The sequence below is a fragment of the Molossus molossus genome, unplaced genomic scaffold (genome assembly GCF_014108415.1).
Source record: "Molossus molossus isolate mMolMol1 unplaced genomic scaffold, mMolMol1.p scaffold_m16_p_6, whole genome shotgun sequence".
NCBI classification, from domain to species: Eukaryota; Metazoa; Chordata; class Mammalia; order Chiroptera; family Molossidae; genus Molossus; species Molossus molossus.
In genome coordinates this window covers 9,195,030-9,217,138 of record NW_023425399.1, presented here as the reverse complement: position 1 = coordinate 9,217,138, position 22,109 = coordinate 9,195,030, and the positions used below count along the sequence as shown (strand labels likewise).

The following is a 22,109-nucleotide window of genomic DNA, read 5'->3' as shown; positions in this document are numbered from 1 at the left end:
AAGGCACACGGAGACCCTGTTCATTGCAAGGGTCCACTTTGTAATGTGGGTACACCAGGCCACTCTGAGGTCCTAGGAGAGGTTCCCAGGGTGAGAGGATAGCACGCTGCCAACTCTCCGCATCCATCACCCTCCTTCCCCACGGACACACCTTCTGGATCACGTCTCAAGTGGCCGATTCCCAAGCCATTAAAGGTGCATTAAATGTTTACCCGTCCACCGTGAAATGTGAAAAATAAGAATGATGGAATGAGGTTCTTATAAAGATAAATTGATTCTATTGAAAGGAAAAGCTGTTGTTGATTTTCCTACTTAAACTCTCTAATGGCTTCCCTGGGCACTCAGAAGAAAGAGCAGGTGGCTGGCCGCAGCTACCGAGGTGTGCTCCGGGCACATGTCATGCCTCACCCGGCCCCGGCCTCCCAGCCTCCCTGTTTCTCAAACACACCAAGCCCTTTGCCTCTTCGGGGCCTCTGGGGAGGCAGAAAGGCCTGCCCTCGAACCCCACATCTGCTAATTAGCCATGTGACCTTGGGCAAGCCACTTCACCTCTCTGACCCTCAGTGTCTTCCCCTGTAAAAATAGAGACAATAATATCTGCCTTGGAGGGTAGCTGGAGGTATGACTTAGGGCCCTGTCCCAGTAGGCACATGGCAGGTGCTCCGTGCTCCCTTCCCATCCGGACGCAGCCGACTCTCAACCCGAATCACACTCAGAGGCAGTTTCACAAACAAGGATGGTTTAATATATTTCAGCACGTTTCCACTCAACATCGTATGAAAATAGAGCTCTTTATTTAAACAGCAAGGCGTAACAACCACTGCTATTCACAAAACACTTTATGTTTTTAAAAAAATCAAAAGCAATGGCTTCTGGAGAGACCCTTCGACTCTCCTCTGGAGAATGGGCAGGCAGGATGTCACCAGCTCCTATGCTCAGGGCCCACTGGTGGTAGAAGACCCTGGTGGCACTCGGACCAGGTGCAATGCACGGGCGACCCACACGGTGAGCAGCTTACTCCTTTTCCTGCCCTCTGCACCCAGTGATTGCCGAGAAAGAATCAGGGTGCTGCTGGCCTGGCTTTAATACCACTCGACTACTCGCTTGTCTCATTTCAGAGAAATGACAGATCTCAGGCTCGGAGCCTTGGCAACACCAGCATGGAGACCCCCTCCCAGTGAATTTATTTTATACAGTCACTTTCTATTTTTGACAATGAGTGATACATGTTGTCCATTACCAGCAGTGATAAAAAAAAAAAAAGTTCCCTTTTCAAACAATTATGTCTTTTTTTTTTTTGCACTTATCTTCAGATAGAGCGGGAGGGAGGGCGGGATGAAGACAGAGAGAGAGAAACATCGACGTGAGAGAGACACATCAAGTGGTTGAAACCCACATGACCTCAACTTGGGGCTGAGGACAAACTGCAACCGAGGTACGTGCCCTTAGCAGGAACTGAACCCGGGCCTCTCTGGTCCGCGGGCCGACGCTCTAACCGCTGAGCCAAACCATATAAATCCAACTATAGTTGCATAATAGTATAAAAACAACTATAAGTTTTTAAAAAATGAATCTGTTTAAAAGATCCGGTAAACAACAATATAAAATATAGCAAAAATAACAATGATGATGATGTTAAGAAAACACTTCAGTAGGTCAACCTAAGAGTGTTTCTAACATATGTCCTGCAATTTTGTGATTCTAAAGCAAGGTATGAAGAAATACAATGATGTCCGGGTACTTTCCTAACTAATCTGTAGCAAGGAGCTAACCCACTCCTCTCTCCCTCTTCTTTATATTTTTTAAAAGAAGAAGAGAAGGAAAAAAAATGATTAAAACAAGGGAAGGCTTAAATCAGTGTCTCCTAAGCTACACTTCAGTATCTCTGGTACCAGCTGGAGCTGCCTGATGGGAGAATTGTTTCTTCCTAATGACTGTGGCTTCAAGGAGGTGCACCACCTTTAAAGGGAATTGGCCTTTTTTTGAACACAGGTGAGAATCTGGCCTCAGTGACAAGGCCCCCTGATTTGGAAGGGGGGAGTCATAAGGGCCTTCCCCCAGCACACCAGGGTAGCAGCCTCGCAGAGACCTTCCCGCTGCTATTTCTGCTGGCCTTCTTCCTTCCCTTCCGAGCCAGGATGAGGCAGCTGAGGGTTGCCATGGAAACCGGCTCCATCCTCCCATAGGAGGCTGCTAGGCCTGATTTCTTGCAGAGTTAAGAAGCAGGCAGCAGCAGGGGTCACCCAGGCGTGAAGATGGGTTTCCCTGGGGATATCCCACCTCCTGCCAATCACACTATCTGTCTGGGAATCCTGGGGGCGCCTGGAGGCTGAAGGCCAGGAAAGCCCCCAAGCCCCCATGCTGCTCCAAGAAGAGCCTAGCCCCTGAAACACTCAGAGATTTCAGGTCCTCTATTCTCCTTCAGCTAAAGCTAAAGGGACCTATGTGTGTGTATATGTGTGTGCGCGCGCGCACGCGTGCGTGTGTCTGCATCTCATGAGCTACATCCACCCATGGGTGCCTCTGGCTCTGATGCCAAACAGAGCTGTCCCTACCCCCTTGAGCCCAAGGGATGCATTTGCTACTGGGACAATAAGTCTGCTGAATTCTACCAGTTTATGAGCTGAGTGACCCCGGCAATCACTTCGCCTCTCTGAGCCTATTTCCTCATCTATCACAAGGCTTACCCACCCCCTCTTTGCAGAGGTAATGTGAGAAATAGAAATACTATATCTGTCACAGGCATTGACAGAATCCTCAATAAACAGAACATAATATTAATAATCCTTACCATCATAACAAAGGTTTCTAGGCAGTTTTTCTCTTTGAACTGTTTTGGTGTTTGTTTTTTCCCCCTAAACTGATGCAAAGGCAAGTTTTCATCACTGATCTGTTTGTGCAAAGGGTGGTGCACACAGAAGGATGGACCATTGGTCTGAGAACCACCAGCAGGTTCCCATCACGTCCTCAAAGATCACTTCTAAGAGTTAGAACAGGGTTCTCGAGCTCGAATGCCTTCATGGGCCAGGAGTTGCCATGAAGGGAGACGCAGAAAGAAAAAATTCCACCAAGCAGAAACCCGGGTGAGCCGGAGCACACATGTCCCCAGATAAGGGATGTGGCTGCTTCCCCTCCCTGGCCAATGGCTGTCCTTGGGAATTTGGGCCCAGTGTGCTCAGACCTTCCAAGTTTTTTTAAAAATATGTTTCTATTGATTTTTCAGGGAGAGAGAGGAAAAAAAAAAACATCGATGTGAGAGAGAAACATCAATTGGCTGCCTCCCGCATGGACCTCCCCAGGGATCAAGCCCACAACCCAGGCATGTGCCCTGACCGGGAATCGAACCAGGACCTCAGTCCATGGGATGATGCTCAATCCACTGAGCCACACCGGCCGGGCAGATCTTCCAAGTTTTTAAAAGAAGCTGGACATTTTGAATCAACTCTCCCAAAGATAATATGAAAACAACGGATGTACTTTTTAAAAATGTAGGCCAAACAAAACAGGTCTGTCTGCACACTGGCTCATGGCCACAGCTGGAGCTTCTGAGCAAGCATGCAGAAAGCCAAAACCTCGTCTTTCCCAGCTTGCCCAGTCTGAGGAGCCCGGCTGCTTCCTTCCAGCAGGACCACCCATAACGTCCGTGTCTTTCCTGTTCCCGACTTGAGTCTCAGCACTGGCAAAGCTCATTTCAGCTGGAGCCCACGACTGCAGAACAGCGAGTCCACGGCTCAGAGCCCGGGGTCTGGAGGCTGCTCACCGTCTGAGCCTTGGACGTACCAGCTTCGGGAAAACCCTCCCGCGCTTTCTCAAGAATCCGTGTGAATGGAGAGATGAGGGAACCAGAAACGGGTCTTCTAGGACTCCTTTGGCTTCAGCTAGTTTAAGAATAATTTGGGGACCAGCTTATTTCAAGGGACACACTGCTAGGTCCCAGCTGGCCATTTTACAGCCAGCATCTGCTTTGAGTGGTGAAGGCCTCAAGCACACCCTTGTTAAGGACTTGGACGCTGGCCCCTCTGGGAGTTGGGGGCACAGCAATCAGGACTCCTGTCCTGCCCCGTCTGCCCTAATTTCTGTGGGTGTCATAAGGTAAAAGGAACAAGGTGAGCTGGGAGCAGAAAGTCTCATTTTGGACTAAACCTTCCCTCAGCTTCCTTTCTTCCCCGGCCCCGGACCAGCCTTCCAGGAGAAAAGCAGGAAAGTGCTAACACTGGCACAGTCGGTGGTCAAAGCTCTGCACCCAAGCCAGACGTGGACACAGAAAGTCGGGCGATCGGGGCGCGGGCTGGGGGGTGAGCACGTGGAGCCCGGTCTGCTCACAGCCGGAGGCGGTAGCGGATGGGCACGTCGTGTTCCGGCTGCATCAGCCCGAAGCCGTACCTGCTGAGGTCGAACTCGGGGATCTCCACATCCGGGCTGACCAGCTCCAGGTCCAAGTGCGTCAGCACAAGGAACACGAATCTGCAGAGAGATGCGGCGAAGGCGTGAAGGAGAGGGCTCGTGGGGGCTCGCCCGGAAACCGGCAGGAGGGCAATGGCTTCCTCTGGAGTCTGACCCCAACTCTCACTTCGGGACAAGTGAGAAAAGGAGGGCGGGAAGCAGAGCACAGGGGCCCAGGAGCTCCTACACGTGTGCCGCCCTGTGGGCGGGCAGGCCCGTGGACTAGCTCTGGCTGCCAGGCTCTGAGCACAGGTGACCTGTGTCTATTTCACACCAAAGCAGTCTAGAGCTTTCCCTTCGGCCTGGCACTGTGAGGGCCCCCTGTTGAGATGGAAGGAGGCCGAGTCTCTGCCTGGAGGGGAGGAGACCCCCGAACCCACCACCGACTCTGTGAGTGGGAACGAAGCCCCTGTTGTCCCAGCCGCTGAGACTGGGCGCTGGTTTGGTGCAGCAGCATCGCCTCGCTTCCCCTGATCGGTAGGACCGTGACCCTTCCAGACTCCCCCAACGATACTCACCCCCTCCCCCAGACTCCTGCAACCCTCACTGTCTGCCCTGGTCAGGGCTGCGGCTAAACCGCAGGCTGCCTTTGCAAGATTAGAAACAGGTACCCCCCCACCTCGAGACACTTGACTGTGTCTGTGGGGAAACTGTCGAATGTAGCGACTTTGCAGGAACAAGCACTCTTTACTGCCATCTTCCGGAAAACTGGCCTAGTGCGTATACAAGCCCTGTGGCCGCTCCCCGATGTTAACCGCTTCCTGCCCGCCTGCCTTCTCTTACTTGGCACCACCTAGGCAGTAAGGGTCAGAACTGGGTCTTCACCTACTCTGTCCCACCACCACCTGCTCACTGAGACCCAGGTGCCCAGTGTGGGACAGAGCCCACGGCAGGATTCTTTAATCTTACTGAATGAATGAAGAGGGAAGACGGGTATAGAGCGAAGTCAATGCTCTGGGCTAGAGAGCTGGGCACAGAACTGGGCTCTGCCTCCTGAGGGCGTCTGACCCTCATTCAGTTCCTTCCCCATGCTAGGCCTCGGTTTCCCTGTCTGGTCAAAGAAAGGAAAAAGGTGGGACGTATCCCTTCCAGCTCTGAAGTTGTAGGATGCTAGAGAGTGAGTTTGGATAGGGTGGGGGGCCCTGTAGCCACACCTGGATTTGGATCCTGATGCCTCCACTCACCAGGTGCATAACCTGGCAAGTGATTTGACCTCATTGTTAGGCTGACACCTACCTAGCAGGGTTGTCATGACGATTAAGTGAGATAAAAATAACAAATTAGCTAATTCATGTGGACACTACTATGCTAAACATTTAGTGTCCTAATATTCTCTCTATCTGTCCAGAAGCTTTAGGAGATAAGAGCTACAGTAGGTTCTGCTATATCAGTTGTTTTGGACACCTGAGTTTGCTCCTGTGTGATATTGATATATTATGGCACGAGTGAAGCTTAATGCAAATTTCACGTTAGCTTAGGTGCAATTCTATCTTCGAGAAACACAAGGAGAATGCAAAAGCCCACCCCCAGCTGAGCTGAGCTGAGCGGGAATTCCCAAAACACACACACACCTAAATCTATCCTCCACTGACCCCAGCTCACGGTGTGTGCATGTGCATGTGCATGTGTGCACGTGTGTGTGTGTGTTACATGCCACACCATTCATGCTGGGTGTCCACCTTCAGATAAGCCTCCTTCCACGCTTCACAGTAGCTCACCGCTGCAATCCCATCCACTGTCCACTCCCACAGCAAACCTCAGGTCGGTTTAAGAGTCAAGTGTAGCACTGGGCACTTCTTAGCCACTTAACACGTGTGAACCTGTAATACCATTTTTTCCTAGGTTCTTATCTTTTTCTCAAGGTGTCACTGATGAGGTGTTTGACTGTTGGGTGCTGGCCCCATTGTTCCCACAATCCCTGAAGTTTTTGATGTGATTTCTCAGGGCACAGTGAATTTTGGGAACACTCGTGAAGCTTTAGAGCAGAGCTTCTGCATTATAATCTCCATTTTCCTGCTGGAAAACACTGAGGCCGAGAGGTTAACGCAATGTGCCCGTTCACTTAGCGCAATGCCTGCACGTGAACAGTACTGATATCAGTAATCACAATAACTAACATTTAATGAGTGCCCACAATGAGCCAGGCAGTGGGTTGAGCATTTAGAAAGATCTCATTCCTTTGTCCCAACACCCCTGGGATGTAGTATAACCAGTACTTTCATTTTACAGTTGAGGAGATGGGTACAGAAGGTCAGCTTACGATGACACAGGGGCTGGACAGAAGGACTGGGTGGATATTCTAACCCCTGGTCCAATCTGTTTGTGATCCGGGGTTCATGGCTCTTGGGGTCGAGGGAAGAGAATGAACGAGGCATTAAAATAACCAAAGTGATGACGCTTGGCCAGTTACTGCTGAGAAGTTCTGGACAGCACAGCAGCTGCAGACAGACAGACAGGGTTGGCTGCACAGAATGTCCAGTGTTTGGTATTCTGGGTGTTTGATATTTGGACACTAGGCTTAGAGAAAGGAACCCATTGCCAGATCTGATTATGTCAAAAGAAATCAGAAAGCTAGCTTTTTACATAAGCTCTTCCAATTCTTAAAAGTTAGCACACACTTTTAAAAACACAAATAAATAGATTGTGGACAGAACATGGCTCATGGACTGTCCATTTGAAGCCTCTACCCTAAACCCTTCTCCTGGCTCAGCCTCTCTGTCTCGGAGAGGAAGGTGTGTGCCAACCAGACAGAGCAGGAGCCTCCCCTCCCCCAGGCCCTCTTCCCCCAAACTCACTGTTTGATGCTGCTGATGGCATAACCCCTCCCCAGGCACTGATTGTGCCCTGCTCCCCAGGGCATGTTGTAATTCTTCAGTCGCTTCCCATCCTTGTAAAAGTCTTTCTTCTCTGATCCATCAGCGTTCAGGAATCGGTTGTATTTAAATACCTGAGATAGGAAAAAGGTCCATTTCTGACTCCACCCCCACAACATACATGCATGAAGAAAAGCGATGAGGATGTTCATCGCAGTCTTGTTTATAAGAGGGAAAAACTGGAAACACCATAATGGGCAATTAATAGAGAACCGGTCAAAAACTTATGGCAGCTATTTAGAAGGTGGAGCTTGGTGACATGGAAAGAATTTTTAACACTGGTTGTTAGTAAAGAAGCAAGTTTTGGAATAGCATGCACTGTATGATCCTATACACACACCTATCCATTCACGAGTGTGAGCATGTGTATGTCTATAAAGGCATAAAAATAATTTAAAGGACACACTCCCAACCATTGTTAGGGAACTCTGTAGAACTGGTGAGGAAGGGAAATGAAGAAAAAATGTTACCTTTAAACATATATGTCTAAATATTTCTATTTATAACTATGTTACTTTTGTAATTTAAAATAAAAGCAATTATTTTTTTTAAAAGACAATGCCAATTTCCTTTGGTTACATTGTACAGTGATAAGGTGAGAATTGTATCTGAGAATAGGGTGGTAGAGTAGGTGCTAAATGAAAGATGGGTGAATGGACCAGTGGATAAACTGATGAATGGAAGGATGGGTGGGTGGGTAGATGGATGTGTGGATGGATAGACAGATGGGTACATGGGTGGATGGATGGATGGATGGGCAGATGGATGGATGGATGGGCAGATGGATGGATGGATGGGCAGACGGATGGATGGATGGGCAGACGGATGGATGGATGAATGGATAAATTGATGGATGGATGAATGAGCATACATAACAGTGCCTAGTATACAGTAAGTACCCAGATCTATTAAAAATTGTGCAAGTTTCCCCATCTCAAAGTGCAGGAAAAGGGACAAGTGTTGAGAAGCTGATATTATAACATTTTGAAAAAACGAAAATCACTCAGCTGTCATTTGTAAAGCATTCATGGTGTGCCAGCCACTACAAAGGCCTTTCTCACATGAGCTCATTTGATCTCCCTGACAACCCTAGAGGCAGGTGCTATCATGAGGTTTATTTCGCAGGTGAGGAAACAGAGACACAGAAAGGTAAAGTCATCTGGACAAGGTCACACAGCCGAAAGCAGAGCTAGGATGCCACTCGGATCTGAGTGATCTAGAAGCCACTGATTTTTCTCCCACGGTCCCTAGTATGCCATTTACCTCTGGGTCTGTGTAGATTTCTGGGTCCCTCTGGGGACTCAGGAATGGAAAGAGGAGGAGGCGGTCACCACGCCGCAGGGTGAATTCCCGCCCATCTGCCATGGGCATGGCCAAGTCCACTACGACCTCTCGGGTGATGAAGGGCGCGGCCGTGAGCCTGAGGCTCTCACTCAGCACACTGTCTGCACGGGGAAGGTACAAGGGTCAGTAGCTGCCCCCATACCCACTCATATGCCACCCCCAGCCCTCATTTTACAGAGGAAGATGAGCTCAGAAAGGGAGCATGACCTGCCCACCATTACACAGTGAGGCCAAAAAGGCCAGTCCATGAGGTGTGATTGCTACGGTCCCTCAGAGACTTTAGACATGAGGGTGTGGGTCTGATCCCAAAAGAAGCTGTGAGGGAAGGTGGGAGCCAGAGAGATATCGGAGGCTAGGGACCGAGCAGGACCATCAATATTGATTATTTCTGCCTGCCCCGCATACGTTTCCCTTCTGGAAACAGCCCCCTGATTTTCCTCTGGGGCCACCCCTCTCCCACTCTCAGGGGTTGGACTGTTGATTCCACCCCCAACTCCTGGGCTTGGGCTGTGATTCACTAATCAGAGCATCCCAACCCTCTGAACCCCGTGATTGGTTTAAGATGGGCATACAACTGGAAGACACCCAATGAGACACATTCCTCGGACTTTGGGTAGGAATGCTGCAGAAAGGCACCCCCTCGCGGGGCTGAGAACACAGTAGCCTGGAGCTTCTGGTGCCATCTTGCCAGCCTGAGTCTGGAGCTGACCCAGCAGAAAACAAGGCTGAGAGATGGAGAGAGACTGAGTCCTGATGACAGTGTTACAGCTCCTGGATCCTCCTGTACCTTAAGCTAAATACTTCTAGACTTTTTAGTTCCTTGCCCCAAATAAAGTCCTTTTTTTTGCTTCAACCAGTTTAAATTAGGTTTCCTGCCATTTGCAACCTAAAACCTCCACTGAGACTATGAGCAGTTGAGGCCAAGGCATGGAGAGGCCTAGTCTAAGAAGCGAGGAGGCTCAGGGCACCTTAGGGGCCTTAGCTCAGAGGACACTGATGGACCCTGGACGATGGGAGCCCATGTTGGGGAGGGTTTAAAGGGCCACGATGACCCAGTCTTTGGGCTGTCTGAGGTCTGACCATCTCACCAAGCACAGGCACGCTGTCTAAAACCTTCTGTGGGAGGGTGGTCATCTGCGAGCCAGGCTGCTCTGCTCGGGAGAGGACCTGCTCAACTTCTCCACGGACAGCAGCCAGGGCCTCGGGGTTCTTGAGGAGGAAGAGCAGGAGCCAGAAGGCAGCTGGACCCATGTTTCCCTGCAACGAGAAAGCCCCTGCTGTACATCGAGAGGGCAACCCGGCGTATAAGCTGACTGGTTTATGCCATGGACACAGCCCTGGCCAAGGCGCAGGGGTCAGGAGGCCTGAATTCCTACCCCTGCCAAACACCTGGGCATGACCTGTGTCTATCTGCAGCCTCAGGACATGGCCAGGAACAGCTCTATGGTTTTGGCATAGCCCAATGGCCACTTCAAAGCCATTCCTGGCACCCCTGACCTTGAGCAAAACCATTGATATGAGGTCACATAGGTAATTTCCATAGCTAATGAGCAATAATAGCAACAAAGTGTGTCAGTTAAGATTACTGTTAACATCTGCGGAAGACTGCACCCTTGGCCCCTATTCTGTTCCCTTCCCTGCACCTATGCCCCTTGCTGTGTGACTTGGTACTTTCTCCCACTAAAGAGGCAGAGTGTATTTCCCCGCCCCTTGAATTTGGGCTCAGTCATGTGACTTGCTCTCGCCAATAGAATGAGGCAGAATTGATAACAGTAATTCTAGGTCTAGGCCTTCAGAGACCCTGTGTGTTTCCACTGGCTGCCTAGCCCACTGGTCCCAAGAGGAGGATGGGGGACCACTGAACGGAGCTGAGCTGTTCAGCTGAGCCCAGTCTAAACCAGCTGACTCCTGGTGGGCCCATAGACAGGTGAGTTAAATAGAGGTGCATCAGTGTATGCCACTGAGTTTTTGTGGTTGTTTGTTACACAACAGCAAACTGATACAATATCTGAATATTTGCTTTCAAATATGTGAGTATTGTGTACACATAAAGGAAAGCAGCAATGATCAATGATGACTATAAACGCTATTAATGTCTTGGACAAAAATTATTTAAAACTTCCCAATAGCTAAATAACTAGGAAATGGCCCTGGCTAGTGTGGCTCAGTTGGTTGAGCATCATCCCAGGCACCGACAGGTCACTGGTTCAATTCCTGCTTGATCCCCAGTAGGGGGCATGCAGGAGGTAGCCTGTCAATGTTCCCCTCTCACTGATGTTTCTTTCTCTCTCTCTTTTCCTCTCTCTAAAATCAATAAAAATATATTTAAAATAATTAGGAAAATGGATGAAATTTCTTGCTCTAAGACTTTAGCCTTGACTGAACATTTTACTTTATTTATTTTTTATTCCTCAGCCAAGGATATTTTTCTATTTATCTTCAGATAGAGTGGGAGGGAGGGAGAGAGGGAGGATGGAGAGAGAGAAACATCAATGTAAGAGGGATACATCAAATGGTTGCCTCCTTCACAACCAGGGCCGAGGCAACCAAGGTACGTGCCCTTGACCAGAATCGAACCCGTGACTCGTTGCTCCACAGACCCATGCTCTAACCACTGAGCAACCAGTCAGGGCTTGGCTGAACATTTTAATACTCAGGTGTTCAGCATGTGGCTAAAATGTGTATGGGGGTACCTTTAAATGAGACATGGGTGAATGCCAACTAACCTCAGTTGGGGGGAAGATTCTTGTCTACATAAACGACTAGCCTATCCAATCATAACAATGGAATCTTAAACAGCCCCTGTTTATCTAGTCATTCTGTTACAGACATACTTGCACATGGACAAAAGTTATTTGCACAGGGATCATCACCACAGTGCTGGTGTAACAGCAAGATTAGAAGCGACCTCAGTGCCTAGCAACAGGAGATCAATGAGATCAATGGTGATCCATCCCTAGGAGGGTACAGGAAGACACTGAGAAGAAGCCAGCTCTGTGGGTATGGATAGAGAGCCGCAGCCAGGCACGCTGAAGCATGCAAACCCCGAGATGCAGAACGGGGCTCCGCGTGCCACCACGGGTGTGTTTGTTTAAAGAGGGCATGCGCGAAGAAGCCCAGACCATCTCGAAAGGGAGACTCTGATAACTGGCAACTGAGATTACCTCTGGAACAGAAGCTGGGAGGACAGGAGAGCAAGGAGGGGGAGGAGACTGGCATTTCACTGTGCATGTCTTTTTCAACTGCTTGGGTTTTTAAAAAATGATGTACTACTTTTTTTTTTTTTTTTTATCCTCACCCGAGGACATTTTTCCATTTTTTGTTTAGATAGAGTGGGAATGGGAGAGAGAGAGAGAGAGAGAGGGAAACATCGACGTGAAAGGGACACATCGAGTGGCTGCCTCCCGCACGACCCATCCAGGGCCGGGGCCAAACTGCAACCGAGGTACGTACCCTTAGCGGGAACCGAACCCGAGTCCGTCTGGATCACAGGCTAATGCTCTAACCGCTGAGCCAAACTGGCCAGGGCAATAATGTACTACTTTTAAGTGAAACAAAAGTGAATGATTTTTAGAGATCTGCAAGGACATGGAGAAATGTTCATGATACAATATTAGGTCAAACTAAAAGTGGGAATAAAAAACTGCATGATCTTGACCACAGAAGAAAGACATATAGAAAAAGCAATAAACAAATGCACAAAGCACTGATGATGGCGAAACGGATTTTCTATCTTCTTTTCCTTTAGCTACCGTGATGATTTCAGCACTACCATGTCCCCTTGTTCAATTCCCCCGTTAAGTACGCCCCATTATCGCACCTTTCGCTGAAAAGGAAAACGAAGTACTCCCTAGTCCCTGCCCACTGCCCAACATATAGCAGAGGCTCACTGGCATTTGTCAAATAAACATCTGTGTTCCTTTGGGCTGGGGCCTGCAAGTAAGCTCGGAAGGAAGATGGGCTGGCAGAGCCCTGAACTGGGACCAGGCAGAGTTGGGTTCAAATCCCAGCTCCCCACTTCCTGTCACTCCAGGTAAGTCACTCTCTCCTCTGGGTCTCAGAACTTCCCTTTTGCTGCAATAATGACATGCCCACCCCTGGGGCAGCCACAAGGGTCCGGATGAAAGCGACCACAGACCAGGTGCTCAGAAGAGGTTTCTCCCTCCCACTGGTCCCTCCCCTAGGCTTGAGAACAAGTGGGGACCTGGGACTCTCTCTGAGGTTTCCTCCAGCACCTCAGGTCCAGAGGAGACAAGGTCAGATGCTGTTCGTCACTTAAACAACCAGGGTAAGGCAGGCGATAAATAATTCAGCTTTGGGTTAACTCAGCTCGAAGGCCATTTTCTCTTGCTAAGTTAGACGGCGGCCATGGCTCGTTAATTACAAAGCAACATGGAGCACGAGGCTGCTCAGTGCTCTCTGCTTCAGGAAAAAGCTGTGGCAAGTTAGGGAGGTGACAAAGGCCACCTTCCACCCACTGCACAGATGTGTGTGAGTGTGTGCACATACATGTGTCTGTGTGATCACACGACCATAAGAGATTCTGCGTTCACTGCCCTGAAGCCGAGCTTTCTCTGGTGGGGCGCTGCCTCGTTTACCCAGAGGACATCTCCAGACTAGCCTCATTCCCCCCACAGAAGCCCAAGTCCAAGGCCCAGGGCTGGGAGGGCAGCCTGTGCCATGAAGGGCCCGCTGGGACTCTCGTCTGCCCACCCCAATCCACGTCCGCTTAGAGCTGGCCTCTTCGCCTACTTGGACCTTAGCTCTCAGGCCGCAGGCTCCTCCTCTAGCTCCTCTATGTCTCTGGGTGCGGGAGCTTCCCACTGACCCCTCCATCAGCTTTGGGGTTCTGGATTCACGGAGCTCTTGTGAGGACCCCGTGAGATCATGTCTAAAGTACTCAACAGGATGGCTGGCACACGGCATGCAGCAAGTGCTAGCCAGCTTCTGAAATCATTGGGCCTCCACTCTGACCTCACAGTAGCAATCACAGCTACCATTTCTCAACCCCTCGGAGTTCTCTCCAACCTGACCCTTGGAGGCGCTCCCTCCTGGTCCCCTCTGACTTCCCTGGCCACTCCTCCTTTGTCTCCTTTGCTGGCTCCCCCTCATCTTGCCCACCCCCAAATTGGAGAGGCCCAGGGCGCGGTCCACCTCCCCGTCTACTCTCACCCAGTGATCCCCAGTCCAGTGGTTTCAACGCCATGTCTACACTGACAGCTCCCAAACGAGCGTCTCCAGCCCAGACCCTGACCCTGACCTCGACTCTTTTCTTTAGGTACCCCCCCCATTCTCCATCTCAAACTCAGCACACTCCAAACCAAACCCCTAATTTTCTCCCCCAAAACTTCTCCTTCCACCATCTACCTTACCTCTTTTTTTTCCCCTCACCCGAGGACATTTTTGTATTTATCTTCAGATAGAGTAGGAGGGAGAGAGGGGGAAAGAGAGAGAGAAACATCGATGTGAGAGAGCCACATCGAGTGGCTGCCACCCACATGACCCCAACTGGGGTCGGGGACAAATTGCAACCGAGGTACGTGCCCTTAGCGGGAACCGAACCCAGGTCTCTCTGGTCTGCAGGCCGATGCTCTAACCACTGAGCCACACCGGCCAGGGCTCTACCTCACCTCTTAATGACAACTTCATTCTTGCCACCACTTAGACCCAAACCTGGAGCCAACCTTGTTTACACCCTCTCCCAATGTCCCAGCCAACAGCAAATCCTGTTGGCTCTACCGGGAAATATGTCCAGAATCCAATCTCTCCCCCTGCCCCCTGGTCTGGATCACCCTCTCTTGCCGGGATGCTGCAATGGCCTCCTCCCTGGTCTCCCTACCTCCACCCCCCGCCCCCCGCAGTGTTCTCGCTATGCAACCAGAATCTCTCTAAGGCGGAAGACAGGCCCTGTTCCTCCTCTGCTCAGAGCCCTCAAGTGGTTCCCATCTCAGAATAAAAGCCAAAGTCCTCCCCATGGCCTACAGGGCCCTGACTGGTCGGGTACCTGCTACCTCTCTGCCACCTCACCCTCATCCCCACCTCAGGGCCTTTACACATCTGTCTCCCCTGCCTGGATGCCCTCATCCTACATATCTACATGGCTTGCTCCCTCCCTTCCCTCAAGTTCCTGCTCAGATGTCGCCTTCTTGGTGAGGCCTTGACCACCCTGTATAGAGTAGGCCCTCCTCACTCCCCCCTGTGAACCGTTCCCCAGTTTTATTGCTTCTCCGCAGAACTTATTCCCTCTAGAATATTTTACATATTTTACTTGTTTATTCAGTCTGTCTTCTCCCACTAGAAGGTCAGCTCTATAAGGGCAGGAATCCTGGTTCTGCTCACTGCTCTGTCCCCAGCTTCTAGAAGAGCCGGGCACACGGTGGGCCCTCACTAAATATTTGTGGGATACATGTCTTGAGCTCTAGTTATCTGCCAAGCACAGTGACAGGTCTCTCAGGTAGCACCCCCTTTCCTCCTCATCATGACACCTAGAGGAAGGTGCTGTCATCTCCATTGTAAGGGTGAGTCAACTAAGGCACCAAGAGTTAAGCAGTTGACTTGCCAGGAAGTGGCAGGTTGGTCACAGAGCCTGCGCCTGAAACCACTGGGCTACACAGCATCTCGGCCCTGCTCTCAAGACTTGTATTCTCGAAGGGTCTTCCCACCGGCCTGAATTTTCAATGCTGCCAATGACTCCACCTCGGAGGATAACCTGTCCCCAACTCCTGCCCAGTCTTCCTGGCCCTGCCAAAGGCTGTTCCCCAGACTTTCTGTCACTCAAGCCCCCAGGCCAGTGTCCAGTTCTGCTGACAAAGGTCATTTCCGCAAGGAATTCTGGGGACAGTTTGTAGCTCCAATCTCTGCCCATAAATATGTTATTAAGCACTAATGGGACCCAACTGCTGATCAAACCCAGCCCCCGCCCCTGTCAGCCTCTGCCTGCAAGGACAGTTAACGGCTCTGAGACAAACCTAAAAATAAGTTGCAAGTCGATGGGGGAGGAATTACCCAGAAATGTCAGCCTGTGCAGCTATCACCCTGAGGCGGGGCTAAGAAAAGAAGGGGGCTCTACCCTGGCCGGTTTGGCTCAGTGATTAGAGCATCAATCTGTGGACTGAAGAATCGCAGGATCGATTCCTGGTCAAGGGGAAGTACCTTGGTTGCAGGTTCGATCCCTGGCCCCTGTCAAGGTCGTGCAAAAGGCAACTAATCAATGTGTTTCTCACATCGTTTGTTGTTGTTTTTTCTCTCTCTTCCTTCCTCCCACTCTATCTAAAAATCAATGGAAAAATATCCTTGGGTGAGGATTGGGGAGAAAAAGGAGGGGGCATCTGGGATCAGGGGATGGCAGGAGCCAGGCTTTCTCTCACCCCAATATCTGGTCCATTACTAAATCCATTGGTGCTACGTTCCTTTTGTTTCCAGGATCTACCCACATCCTCATCACTTTCATGACCTCCACCTGGTCCAGCCACCATGGTCTCCTCACTGTGTCCCTGCTTCTGCCCTTGCTCCTCAGATCCTGGTCCCGCCTTTGCTCAAAACCCTCCCAGGGCTCCCAAGTCACCCAGAGAAAAATCCCGTCTTTACTTACCAGGACCTGCAGGCCCTTTGTGATCCCGTCCCTCTGGCCCCTTCTCCCTCCTCACTCTGCCTCACGAATGATCTGCAGTTAAGAGAGTCAGGGAACTGCCCCGCTGATGTAGCTCAGTGGTCTGAGCATCGTCCCATGGACCGAGAGGTCCTGGTTCGATTCCCGATCAGGGCACATGCCTGAGTTGCGGGCTCCATCCCCAGTAGGGGGCGTGCAGGAGGTAGACAATCCATGTTTCTCTCTCACATCAATGTTTCCATCTCTCTCTCCCTTCCTCTCTCTCTAAACAAATCAATGAAAACATATTCAAAAGAGAGAGAGTCAGGGAACTGGGCATGTGTGCACAAGCCCACACCCCAACTATGGGTGCACACTCACAAATGCGCACACTCATATGTACACAACCACACGCCCACACCTGCGGCTCCCCCTCGCAGCCAGGCCCACCTGTGTGGCCCAGAGCTGCAGCACCAGAGCCCGCGCCTGCATCTCCTCCGACACGCCCATCTCCTCCAGGTGCAGCAGGTAACTCCCCAGCCAGTTGCTCCGGTGGGCCCGGGAGGCCAGCCTGGCTGGGGACAACAGCTTCCACAGGTGACCTTTGACTCTGCCCACAAGGTCCTTGTCCCCTGCAGAAACAGAGCCCAGAGAGTGGGAGTTACAGATCCACCCCCAGCCCAGGGCCACCCAGCCCTGACCTCCCATGAGGCCAAAGGTCTTCTGGGTGTCACCCCGTGGGGGTGGGGGCTTCCTGTGGGGAAGAGGCTCTGGGGAAGTTCTTTAAATGTTGACTTGCTGATTGTCTCTCACCCACAGCAACCGGGAGCAAGAGGCCTTGCCTGTTTTATTCACCTCTGTGTCCCCAGCAGCTGGCCCATAGTAGGTGCTCAATAAATATGTGTTACATGAATGGTGGTTCTTTACACAGCAGGAGAAGAAACACGAAACACCAAGCAGCATTCCCCAGACGCAGCACAGTTTCATTTGGAGACATCAGAAACAGACTAACTGCCATCAACAGAGGAGAGATCAGTCTGGGGTCTGAAACTCAACTACCTCCAGGGAAGGAGGCCAGGGAAGAGCTGTGGGGAACAGAGGGTCAGGGGTGGCTTCTCCTCAGCTCACCACCCAGCCCCTTGGGTAAATCTGTCCCCGGCCAGGGAGCCTGGATTTCAGAAGCTGAAAACCCAGGTGTTCGTGTGGAACCTTCTCATGTTTTTAAGGTCAGCATATAAGCAAGAAGTTTTCATCACTGTGCAGACCACACAAGCATCTCAAAAAGTCAGCGTTGGCCCACAAATCACCGGTCTGCAATCTCTATCAAACAAACAATGAAAACCCAATACAGCGAATGGGCCCACAGGGGCAGACTGTTGAGGGAACAAAGCCAGGTGCTTACTATGTAAATATTGTGTTAGTGATACAAGACAATGCTATATTTACCTATATGTGCACAAATATAAGATTTATTTTTTCCAGAATCACCCTTTGGAAGAGTGGAAGTTGCTTTGGATGGCTATGAAATTCCAAAGTTCCAGAAACTCTCTCATTGATTTTTTTGAAAATATTATGCTAAGTGAAATAAGCCAGACACAAAAAAAGAACTATTGTATGACTGCATTTGTATGAGGTAACTAGCAGTCAAATTCACAGCAGCAGAAAGGGTTACCAGGGGTTCAAGGAGAGAGAGATGGGGTTACTCCATAATGGATACAAAGCTTCTGTTTGGGATGATGACAAATTTCTGGTAATAGATAATAATATAGTTACACGATATTGTGAATGTATTTATTGTCACTGATTTGTATACTTAAAAATGGTTAAAATAGTAAATTTCATATTATGTATATTGTACCACCATTAAAGAGAAAGGTATGTGAATGTCATTTGGCAAATGAGCCAAAGATGGGGTTGTATAATAAAAATTTTTAAATGGACTAGCAAAAATAAGTTTAAAAATTAGCCCTGGACAGTTTGGCTCAGCGGTTAGAGCGTCAGCCTGCGGTCCGGAGAGACCCAGGTTCGGTTCCCGCTAAGGGCACGTACTTCGGTTGCAGTTTGTCCCCGGCCCTGGTTGGTCGTGCGGGTGGCAGCCACTCGATGTGTCCCTTCACGTCGATGTTTCTCTCTCTCTCTCCCTTCCTCTCTCTCCCTCCCACTCTATCTGTACAAAAAATGGAAAAATATCCTCGGGTGAGGATAAAAAAAAAAAAAAATTAGAGCAGTGTGCCCATCCTGGCTGGTGTGGCTGTTGGTTGGGCGTCATCCAACAGACGGGTTCAATTCCCAATTGGTGCACATGCCCGGGTTTCAGGCTCTGTCCCCATAGGGGGCTTGCAGAAGGCAACTGATCCATGTTTCACTCTCACATCGATGTGTCTGTCTCTCTCTCTCCCTCTCTTTCTTCCTCTCTCCCTAAAAAAAAAAAAAAAAAAAAAAAATCAATAAAAAATTAGAGTAGTGATTTGATCCTCAAACCAATTAATATTTGTAGAACCCCTCAGTACAGGACAGGGCACATACTACAACTTACATAAGATAGAGTTGCTGCGCCCTGGCCGGTTTGGCTCAGCGGTTAGAGCGTCGACCTGCGGTCCCGAGAGGCCCGGGTTCGGTTCCCGCTAAGGGTGCGTGCCTTGGTTGCAGTTTGTCCCCGGCCCTGGTTGGTCGTGCGGGTGGCAGCCACTCGGTGTGTCCCTTTCACATCGATGTTTCTCTCTCTCTCTCTCTCTGTTCCTGTCTCTCCCTCCCACTCAACCAGAACAAAAAAGGAAAAATGTCCTCGGGTGAGGATAAAAAAAAAAAAAGATAGAGTTGCTGCTAATATATATTGTAAGGAAAAAGTGAAGTGCCCATAACAGTGTGTTTGGTGTGCATTTATGAATAAGAACGTAGTCACATTTGCTTGCATTTGCGTAAAGGAATTCTGGAAGGATCTATGTAAAACTAATAAAACCAGCCGACTGTGGAGAGTGAGAACTGGGTGGAAGACGGTATGACAAGAAGGGAGGGGACGTTCCACCACCGTGATTTTCTATTTTCAATGTTTGAACCACATACAATATATTCAAAGTCTGGCAACCCCCCCCCCCCCCGCCAATATGAAAACTTTCAGCAAAAGACCACAATGTCACAGATGCAAAGATTCAATAAGTTCATCCCATATCTCAGACACGTGATTCTGGAGTGAAGAAGAGGGGTTCTGGAAAACTGAGTTTGGCGACTCAGTTGGGGACCCTGCTGACTGGCACGACACTGACGTCAAAGGTGGGGTCTGAATATAACCATTTCCCGGAATGCGGGTAGGAAGAAAGCAACATTTCTAAGTGGTCGGTTCATCCGGCGAGTGAGCTTAACAACAGATGTTCAACAAAATCAGTAAGGGGAAGTGTAACTTGCTCATTTCCACTCCCAATCATTTCTGTATTTGGGTTGACCAAAAGAATCTTCCCACCAGGAAAACAGGGGCTCGCTGTATATTTGGATCACAGTATAATCTGGGCTCGTGCTGTATTTCAACTCAAGAGACTGGTCTAGAACTGCACTGTGTCATAGGGTAACCATAGGCCTCACATGGCCATCGAGCCTTTAAAATGTGGCTGACGCCCACCGGGATGTGCTAGGAGTACGGTTACAGCACTGGTAACAAAATGTGAACTACCTCCACTCATTTGTATACTGATGACATGCTGAAATGCTAATTTAATTTTAGATTTACTGGGTTAAAGGAAATGTAGTATTAATATTGATTTCACCTCTTCCCTTTCCGTAAGTGTCTAACAGAAAATTTAAAGTTACTTACATGGCTGGCCCTCGAGGGACAGCACTGTTCTAGAAAGATAACACCAAATTGATAACAGTGGTTACCTTGGGAGTGACCCAAAGAGAATTTGCCTTTTCTGTGATAGTTAATTTTTGTATAAGATGCAGGGGAGCCCCGATAAGAGCCCCAGCTCTGGAGCAGAGTGCCTGACCCTGGACAAGTCACCTTCCCTCTCAGCACCTCAGTTTTGTCACCTATAAAATGAGATCGTAAGAGTACCCACCACAGGTTTACAGAGACTGAATGCGTTAACATATAACACATAAAAAGTGATACCTGCAACAGGCCTAATAAACATTAGCTATATTACTAAATAAGGCTTAATGAATGTCAGCAAATTATTAGTCCAAGGAGAATGTATTCACATACTGTTTCTATAATTAAGAAATAATGATAAATTGTGAAATAAAGAGCACACAGTTTGCAGCCAGGTTGAAATCCCAGCTCTGCCGCTTCCTAGAAGGATGATCTTAGGCAAATCGCTGTGTATCGCTGAGCCTCAGTTTCCCCATCTGTAAAATTGGGGCAATCTGGCTCATAGGATCATTAGGAGGATATAAAAAGACCTTACACAGAACATACTTAGTATTGGTAGGGGTTTGGTAAATCCCTTGCTATATTCTTGCCATTATTGTAAGATACATAGTATTATTTATAAGCCACAGTTTAATGACTCAATGCTGTCAATCAAATTTCCAGGCCCCTGTAACTGGTAATGGGGTTAGAGGCAGGAGAAGCAGTTTCGAATCCCAAACCTCCCATGCTGTGTGGAATTGGTTGAGGCCCTGTCCACCTCTGGACCTCACTCTTCCCATCTGTAAAAAGAGGGTTCCAGGCTCAAGTACCTCTCAAGTGTTCCCTTGGAAGTGCCTCTGTCCCCTGGAGACCTAGGGGCACAGAGAAACCTCCTTTGGGAGACAGGCCTTTAAAGTTTGCGTTTTCCCTTTAAAATGAATTAGGTTTTTGTATTATATTCTCTGATTCTTTAATATAAGAATGCCTTCTCCCCTAAAACAAAATTCAAATAAAATATAGTGCCCATACTCAATAATCCAGTAAAATGAATGTTCCAGAAAGAAGCAGTTTGCTTAGTTGGGGCTCTATTTAACTGTCCCCTGACCTCAATTCCCTACTGTAGAGAAGCACCAGACTCAATGGTCTAAGGGTCCCCAAAAGGGTCAGTTTTCTTTTAAAATACATTTATATTTTTTAAAGCCGAGAAGTAATACATGTACATGGTAAATATATATATATTTATATAATATATATAACATATATATTATATATAATGAAGAGAGAGAAAAAGAAACTCTACAAGTTCAAATGAGTATAGTGTAAAAGTAAGTTTCTCTCCATCCCATCTCAGCCTTGCCACAAGCAAAAATCTATACATGTTCTCACATTTTTAAAAAATGGATGTCAACTAAACCTATTGTGGTAATCATTTCACAAAATGTGAACGTCAAATAATCTAGTATACCTTAAACTCACACAGTACTTATATATAAAAATTATATCTCAATAAAATGGGGGGTGGGGAGCCCGGCTGGTGTGGCTCAGTGGTTGAGCGTGGACCCTGCACCAAGAGGTTGCCAGTTGGATTCCCGGTCAGAGCACATGCCCAGGTTGTGGGCCAAATCCCCAGTGTGGGGCATGCAGGAGGCAGCCAATCGATGTTCTCTCTCATCTATGTTTCATTTTTTTTTTTTATCCTCACCAGAGGATATTTTTCCATTTTTTGTACAGATAGAGTGGGAGGGAGAGAGAGGAAGGGAGAGAGAGAGAGAAACATCGACGTGAAGGGACACATTGAGTGGCTGCCACCCGCACGACCAACCAGGGCCGGGGACAAACTGCAACCGAAGTACGTGCCCTTAGCGGGAACCGAACCCGGGTCTCTCCGGACCGCAGGCCGACGCTCTACCCGCTGAGCCAAACCGGCCAGGGCTCATCAATGTTTCTATCTCTTTCTCCCTCTCCCTTCCTCTCTCTCTAAAAGTAATAAAGAAAAAAAATTAAAAGAAAAACTGGGGAG

The 22,109-nt window shown here is 49.1% G+C and overlaps 1 protein-coding gene across 1 annotated transcript in view; it reads right to left on the bottom strand.

The window, feature by feature from the left end:
* Positions 1-4,034: 4,034 nt before the first annotated feature.
* PTGIS (prostaglandin I2 synthase) overlaps positions 4,035-22,109 on the bottom strand; it is a 38,995-nt gene continuing 20,920 nt past the window's right edge. The window contains exons 6-10 of the mRNA XM_036244671.1: positions 16,699-16,880; positions 9,749-9,917; positions 8,580-8,761; positions 7,239-7,390; positions 4,035-4,464 (exon numbers count right to left, since the gene is read on the bottom strand). Of these exons, the coding sequence (XP_036100564.1) occupies positions 4,320-4,464; positions 7,239-7,390; positions 8,580-8,761; positions 9,749-9,917; positions 16,699-16,880 (830 nt within the window). The 3' untranslated portion in view covers positions 4,035-4,319. The remainder of the gene's footprint in view (positions 4,465-7,238; positions 7,391-8,579; positions 8,762-9,748; positions 9,918-16,698; positions 16,881-22,109) is intronic.